This window comes from Rhododendron vialii, chromosome 4a, assembly GCF_030253575.1.
Source record: "Rhododendron vialii isolate Sample 1 chromosome 4a, ASM3025357v1".
NCBI classification, from domain to species: Eukaryota; Viridiplantae; Streptophyta; class Magnoliopsida; order Ericales; family Ericaceae; genus Rhododendron; species Rhododendron vialii.
Window position 1 is genome coordinate 32,977,395 of NC_080560.1, and position 8,589 is coordinate 32,985,983.

The 8,589-nt window shown below is 42.0% G+C and overlaps 1 protein-coding gene across 1 annotated transcript; it reads right to left on the reverse strand.

The window, feature by feature from the left end:
- Positions 1-2,462: 2,462 nt before the first annotated feature.
- LOC131322046 (L-type lectin-domain containing receptor kinase IV.1-like) lies at positions 2,463-4,691 on the reverse strand. Its single transcript, XM_058353146.1, has one exon. The coding sequence runs from the start codon at positions 4,633-4,635 to the stop codon at positions 2,638-2,640; it is 1,998 nt and encodes a 665-aa protein (XP_058209129.1). The 5' UTR covers positions 4,636-4,691; the 3' UTR covers positions 2,463-2,637.
- Between the last annotated feature and the right edge of the window lie 3,898 nt (positions 4,692-8,589).

Below are 8,589 nucleotides of genomic sequence, written 5' to 3' on the forward strand. Positions count from 1 at the left end.
TCGGCGTTCGGCTTCTTTGCCGTTCGGATTTGTACGGGATGAGAGCCTGATCGTTGTCTTGGAATTTCACGGTATCGTAGCTTTGGGAGCCCTGGGAGTATTCGTCTCCAGCCGATGAACTTGAGAAAACAGTATGCGGGCTCCCCTCTCGTCGTCCTTCTCTGCCTCTATGTCCCGCACCATTGCCGAGACGTTTATGAACTGGTGAGAGCTGCTGCCTAAGGCGAGCGCTATCCCCAGTTCGATGGTCTGTCAATGGTGGGTCCAAGCGGTCGTGGACTGAGATTCTTTTTGGCCGCGCATCAACACCCAAAAGAGGAGGGGGTGGCAGATTTCCTCTCCAGCGCCGACCCTGAGATCCGGAGTGGGATACCGTTGGAAATTCTTTGGCCTTAATTTTTTCGATTTCCATTCGGAGGAGGGCTACATCAGCGTTGGTCTGTTCTTGTTGCTGTTCTAGCATTTGTACGTATGCTAGAGCATCTTCACTCAGGCCAACTGGACGTTGGATGGAAGAGCTCACGCCTGGAGGAGTAAATCCAGAAGGGTGAGATGGGGATGCAGCGTTGATACTAGTTTCAGAGGTGATGTGCAAAGAGGAACTGAGGGGTTGAAAGAGAGGAGGTGGTGGTGGTGCTCCGCCCATTGTTCTTTGGAGGAGACTGGTGGAGATCTCGAGGGGTGAGGTATTTAGGTACGAACGAGGCGGTCAAGGTGGAGGAGCCGTCGTGGATCTGAGAATCAATTTCACGTCGGGTTCACCAAATTGTGGGACTCCGTTCCGGATGGTTCGTCCTTTTTGAATGGTGGTTCGGGGTTAGCTCCTGTCTCCTTTGTCCAATCCTGCAAAACGAAGCACGACTAAAAGACCACACCGGAGGTTCTCCGGTATGGCCCTCCGGTGCAAGAGTCAGTTTGCTTGCCAAGAAGAGTTAGAGATTGGGAGCTAGGGTTTTGTTTGAGCGTCTCCCTTCCAAGAAGGCATAATGGGATATTTATAGGAAAACCTTCGCTTGGTCTCCAAGATTGCACCAACGCTTGACACGCGTCGGCTGATGTCACTGTTGTATCACGTTTAGGGTTTTGCAACCGTTTTCGTGATGAGCTGGCACCTTCACGTGCCACCATCATTATCCTCATAACCGTTCGGATGACGTCACGACCATCATCATAGCCAGGGTTGCTGTTCTGATGCGGATGAGCTGGATCGTCGGCCAAGCCATGCTCGGCACCGAGCATGTTGTGGGACCTTCGGCAGCTATCCAAACGAACGTATCCTCCACCCCGAGCAGGTGTAGGGAATGGAGCATTAAAGGAGGTGTAATTAGAGGAAACCTCGGCGACAGGGACCTTCGGCTACGGTTGCTGATCGGAACGTCCAAAGAAAGATGTCTTGGAGTTGAAAGTAATACTAGATCACGCTCGGAATGGCCCGAGCCATTTTGCTCGGCCTGCTACAGAAAACTTGGGCCAAAAGTTTTCACATCGTTTTGCGGTGTTATTGAAGCACATAAGCCTTAGTGAATCCAATCCCGTCTTTGATATGAATAAAGCAGTATAACATTTCGGGCAAAAAAAATGCTTGTTAATGCGAGATGAACAGCTTGAGTATTTTTCCTTCAGAAGATCAATGGAAAATTTGAGAGCATAGCATCGTCATATGAAAATTGTTGAATGATTGAAGAGATCATATAAAAGAAGTAAATTTGTATTTTCTTTTGTTTGGTTGGAAAATTTAAAAGTGTGAACATCAGTATTGGTTTACAAGAAGGCTGAGCAGACCAAGACCGCTACAGCTATGCCGGTCGAAGGTCCGCTACCTGTGGGCTTTGTTTTGACGACAAGAAGAGAACAAGGAGAAGGAAAGACCTCAGACCTGTCAAGGTTGAGGGCCACACTTTCTCTTCAACTTCTCAAATACGAGAATATTCTCTTTGCATCTTCAAATCGAGCTCCAAGCCCTTCCCGGTGGAAGAAGGCAGGCAGTAACGCCCTCGTCCCAGTGGGGCTAACTGATACTGTTATAGAGACATAACAGAAGGGCTCTAGAAGAGCCTAAAACAATAGTTAGCATAACTCAAGTATGTTATGTTCTCATAGACTTTTTACAGATGATTTTTTTTACTCTTTTTAAGCTTCTTTCAGTATCTGCACTGAAATGGAAGTTCTCCAACTTTCATCTACTTAGAAGTGAAGTCAGTTGTTGGACAATTGATGCATTGTGGAGCCAAATCAATCCCATGTTTCACAATGAGCTATAGATATCTATTACATTATCCAAGCAGATATCAATACCTGCTTGGAATGGCTAATGAAAATTGCGAAGCAGCAGCGCTTACAATGAGCTATAGATATCTATATAACACAAAAGCTTATTATTGTGGAATGGAGAACCGAAAACAATCATATTTTTGCCTCTGTTTGGTGGTAATGAGCAAGAATTTCGGCAAACAAATAAATATGAAAGGCCCTGAAACATTGGGGTTCTTTTGATTACAAGCATCATAGAATTTTTTTGTTATACAGATATACATAGAAGACAAGCTTATGCCAAAAGTAGAAAAACGTATTACCCAATATGGTTCACCAATTACATTACCCATCCAAAAAGTTACGAAAAAACAAAATATAGAAGCATCATCTACCTCCAGAGAGAAGGGACTCTACAACAGAAGACAATTGCTCATCAAACCCTTCGCGGTGAGCAAACATTATACCCGTGGCAGAATTACCCATTAATTTTAACTCCGGAAGAGGAATATCTCCCTCCAAATACTGCACAACTTGCCTCATACTTGGCCTGGCGACCGGCTCAGAGTGTGAACACCACAATCCCAACTTCAAAACCAACTCCACTTCCTCCGCCACATACTGACTCCCCAATTTGGGATCAACCGTTCGCAAAATTTCCCCTCCACGCCAAAAAGAAAACACCAAATCCACCAAAACTAAGTTCTCCACTGCTGCTCGTGGCTCAATGGGCCTCCTTCCACATGCCACTTCAAGCAAAAAGGCACCAAAAGCATACACATCGGTGCTCGTTGTGGCCTTTCCGATTCTAATATGCTCTGGCGCAAGATACCCTAGTGTTCCAGCCACGAGAGTGGACTGTGGATTAGTTCCGTGATCATACAATCTAGCTAGCCCAAAATCGCCCAATCTTCCGTTCATTTCACCATCTAACAAAACATTACTCGCCTTAACATCTCTATGTACAACAACTTGCTCCCATTCTTCGTGTAAATAAAGTAGGCCTGATGCCACTCCTTTAATAACTCGAAATCTTTCTTGCCAACTGAGGGTGACGCTCGGTTGGTCATAGAGGAACCTGTCTAGACTGCCATTAGGCATGTAATCATATACCAAAAGGAGCTCCCCTTTCCGGCGGCAATAACCAAGGAGTTGTACTAGATTTCGGTGGCGCATACGGCCAACACTAACTATTTCCGCGACGAACTGCCTCATTCCTTGCCTGGATTCATGAGATACCCTCTTGACTGCAATCTCAATTTCGGAAGTGGGTAGTATTCCTCTATAAACCCTACCAAATCCCCCACTACCCAAGAGGCTCTTTTCCCCAAACCCTTTGGTGGCAATATACAAGTCCTTGTACTTGAACCTATGAGGCCCATAGTCAAGTTCCCAATCTTCAAGAACTTCAGCAAACTTCCTCTTCCTTCTAATATAAAACACTACCCCTGAAACTACTCCAAACACCAAAACTAAACAAATCAAAGGCAACCCAATTTTAAAAAGCATAGATGTTTTCTTCCGTCCGATTTGAGGAAGCTTAGGGAGTTGAGAGAAATCAAACCCATCAGCCAATCCATTCATCTTAAAGCTCCACGCCAATAGATAATGGGAAGTACTTGTGATATAACCAGAAGAGGAAGAGAACCCAACGTACATAGTTTGGTTCAAGATCGGGGAAAGATCCTTAGAAAGAGTCAATAGCGGCGTGTTTGGCTTGGGCAAATCAACCGGAGCCATAGTAACATTCATTTCCTTCTTTCCCCCGTCGTATTCAACCCAAACTTGCATCGCCTTACCGCTGATCAGACTCAAATTCTGAAACCTCCCATTTGAAGAATAGTACCCAGCTGCCTTAGACGCAACAGAGTCCAGCCCATTAATGTCGATACCGACATGGTTATCGTTTATATCTTTAAACTCGCTCTTGGGTACAGTATCAAGCTCTACCGCGACCACGTGGTTGGTTGAGTTCCCGTTATTAGTTTCATTGAAGAGGCCCAAGTAATCGCCGGAGAGGGCACCAGGGAGGCGCGGGGCGGGGGCCACGACGAAGACAATGCCGTGAGCGGAGTAGGTGGGGTAATCGGTGATTATGGAGAAGATGAAGGAGGTGGAGAATGAGGAAACGGAGGCGTTCGGTGAGGGTTTGAAGGGGAATGGTTTGGGGAAAAAGGCGTGGCCGATTTCATGGCGGGTGCCGTTGGTGAGGGCTAGGAGGCCTGAGGGTGTGAACTCGGCTATGCCGTCGAGGGTGAGGTTTGGTGAGGCGGCTTTGAAGTTGTTGAAGGTGAAGCTGAGGCGGTCTTGGGCGGGTGTGGAGGGGAGGAGAGCGAGGAGGAGGGGGAGGAGAGGAGAGACAGAGAAAAGAGGATTGAGAAACATGGCTGCGGAATGATGGGTGTGAGAGTCCCCATAGGTAGGCGAGAAGTTTTTCAGTGCCGGGTGGGCACCGGCCACAATGTGCCGAACACTTTCTCGGCCGTCCAAACATGTTCTGAACGGCCAATATTTGTTTGAGTAATTTTTAAGTGTAAATTTATCAAAACATCTCATTAAGTTCAAATAGATCTGGATCGTTCAAAATACGCTTGGACGGTTGAGATACGTGCTTGGCATCACGTGGTCCTAGCCCGCTCAGCACTGAAAAATTTCTCAATGCATAGATATGAAGTCATCTATTTTTTAGTCAAAAATCATCCTTTACTGGGATGTTTCGCTCCGGATACTCGTTTCAAGCCACCACGCTCAATCATCACCCTTATAAAATTCTACTAGTAATTTGAAATATTTTTGAAAGACACTACTTTCATGCCTGCACTTACATGCTGTTAGAAAAGCTTTTAAAACCCTATTTAAAATAGTTTATTACCATGCTAATTACCTTTTGAAATTAAATTGTCGGTTATGGTTAAAAAACACTAGTAATTCCCAGTCATTTTTATTAGAGCATCCCCAATGGGGATGTATTTTAGAAGTGGATGGATAGTTATTTTAGATGTAAAAAGTGGTTAAAAGTTAGTTGGATGTAAAATAGAATCCACTCCTATCCAATGGTGAGATGTAAAAAAAGGTTGGATAATTAACTAACTTTTCCTCTTCCTTAATTTTCTTCAACTTTCTTAACCCTAATTCAAATACTATTTCCGTTGAAAAATAATTTTGGTATCCAATGATAATCAAGGACTTAAAAAAAAAATTCCGAAAAAAAAAATACTAGCCTAGACCATATAAAAGTATTCTGTGCAAGTTTCCCATTTTTTTTTTAGTTCTCATCTACTTCAATTACACCATTTACTTCATCCATTTACTCCCATCAATTCTCAACCACATTATTTACTTGATCCATTTACTCTACACTCTCAACTACACCATTTATTTCAGTCATTTACTCTCATCCACTCTCAACTACACCATTCACTATTTTTTTTGGAGGGTGTTTGTGAAGAAGTGAGAAAATTTTTGTTGTGTAAAATTCTATTCAAAACACACATTTGTAGGTAAAAAAAAAAAATTTACCGTTGGTGTCATTTTGTGATCTGTTGGTCGGATCCTCATAATAAATTTTTTTTTTAAAAAAAAAAAACCCAAACGTTGGGGTCAAAACAGACCCAACTTTACTCTTTTCTTTTCTCTATCTCTCTCTCTCTCTCTCTCTCTCTCTATACGAACAGATGAGAAGAAAAATCCAGCCCTGAACCCAGTTACTTTACTCTCTCCCTCTCCTTCTACAGATCACCAACACCGTCTCTATCTCTTCTTCTACGACCAACCCGTCTCTCTCGCTCTCTCTCTCTCTCTGGTTCGTAGAACCCAGCCCCTCTCTCTCTCTCTGAACTGAAGGGAAATCACAGCCGGAAGGGCACGCAGCCGAGGGTTTCAGAAGGGCACAGCCGGCGGCATGCATCTGCGCCATCCATGGATCGTCAAGAATCGGGGTCGGAGACGGTGATCTCCAGATTCCGGCAAGTTCTACCAGATTCCGGCGTGTTCTTCCAATTTCCGACGACTTTCCGACGAAATCAGGTAACCTCCGGCTGTCCAAAATTCTGGTAGAATCAGTTGGCTCATGACCTGTCAATTATAGCTGTAGTCAAATGGGGATGGAAATATCCATCCCCTTTTCCATCTAAGCCATTTTACATCTCTGAAATTGCTATTTTACATCCCCATTGGAGCAAGTTTTTTTTACATCTGGGTTGTATTATAACTATAGCACCTGGTTTACATCCCCATTGGGGATGCTCTTAGGACTTTAAGGGCATATTATATGAAATTATTAATGACATTCTTGGTTAGTTTTTTACTAGATAAAATGGTGGCCAGGAGTTGGAGTGGAAGAGACGAAAAAATTATTCAATGCCTTTGGGGCACCGCCACGTGATGCTCCAAGACCTCCTTCCATCACACATTTTGGTGTGAAACCAAAATAAATGTATAGGCCACATTCAATGTGTGATTAAAAATGACATGGGGCACCACATGGTGGTATTTTAAGGGCATGGAATAATCTCTCGGAACGAGAAAGGAAAAATGTTCAGATCATATATATGGAGATTGTATGATACACATATTTTGTTAATGTATTACATACAACATTAGTATTTAATTTAAGTATACGGGTGGTTCTTGATTCATGGGGATAGCTCTAGCTTTACACAAAGCTTCACATGAATCGTTTTATCCTGGGAGTGGAATGTCACACAAATCGGTGCAAACAGGAATGTATCTTCCCTTAGGACAATGCTTTATGCGTGACTCAATCCACATAAATTCTCTCATACTCTTATTTTCTATTATTGAAGTATGGTCTTATTTTTTTTTATTGACGTGTTGTTGTCTCCTGTTATTATAGTTTACAGAAATTCGAACAAATATTTCCAACAATATAAGAGAAAAGAAACCGTTTGAATAAATACAGAGACTGTATGCTCAAGGCGAGAATCATTTATGAGAATTTATGTTTAATATGCAAGTGTGCTTGTGCGCATATACTTAGGCTCCGTTCCAGAACACCTTCTTAAAAAATAAGTACTTATTTCACATTTTCAAAATAAAAACTAATGTAAATGAAAAATAATTTTTTAATTTTTTTTGCACCGTATAAAAGATCTCGATAAGATCTATCAAACAAGATCTATATTGGTAGGAAAATTCTTAGCGTAAACACGTTATTTTTAAGCTTGAAATTGTTTTCTTAAAAAATAAATACTTATATTGAGTTCTGAAACGGAGCCTTAATGACTGCATTTCTTTTTTTGCACCTTCATGAAGTGACATGTTATGGACGCGGAACGGAAGGGATTTTTATTACTGTTATTATTTCTACGCTCAAAATTCAACTCTCAAATGGGAAGGGGAAAAGAAAAGAAAAAAACAGGGGTGTTTCTTGGAAAACCGATAGCTAGCTTTATGAATTTGTAAACCTGTGTTTGTACAAGGAGAAGAGCTGCATGTTCAACTTTGATTAAAAACCTGGTAAACTTATCCACATCGGTCCAACTTGATTAATATATTTTAGAGGTTATTTTACTTATTGTCAATTGATTTTGGGTTGGAACTCTCTAAAAAATCTAACAAGGTATCAGAACTAGGTATTATGTGATCTTACCTCTTATGAGAAAGTCTTTATCTTCTCCGTCGCCTGAATCAATCGCTCATTTCCTGGTCTGTCACCTCCACGTGCATCCGGACTGTACGTGAGGAGGCGTGTTAGATTTGTCTCACATCTGTCATTTAAGACATCCAAATTTGGTTAATATATTCTAAAAATTATTTCACCTATTGCCAATTGATTTTGAGTTGTAACCCTCCAAGAAATCGTACGACTGGAAAACTTGAAATTGGCACCTATGAAATGTGTGCTATGCTCTGCTATTGTGGATTGACTCGTCTAGATTGGAAAAAGTAAATAGATTTTTTATGTTTTTTTTAAGTTACACACCCGTCATTGAGCGAAACCTACTGCCACTTTCTCATGGTTGCGTAGCTGGAATGGCAACTGGATTCTTGAATGTCATTGTCGTAGTTAGGCATCATCATCAAGTGTTATTCATTTCGTTAATGTATTTGCAGTGAACACGCATTAACCCGCTTCTGCCAATAATGGGTAGTGCGGAGTAGTAATTGGCCAGTGGGGTATATATTTTTGCCCATTAAATTTCAAAAGGTTTAATGGAGACTAGTCTTGGTCAGATTACTCTTTTGAATCTAGCATGTCATACGAACTTATTGTTACAGCATTGAAATTCATTCCACGTTTTAAAGTTTTTTTTTTTGTTAAAATAACGATGGGAATATGGGTGTAAAATTCAATGCTCTATTGGATGAGTGTTGGAG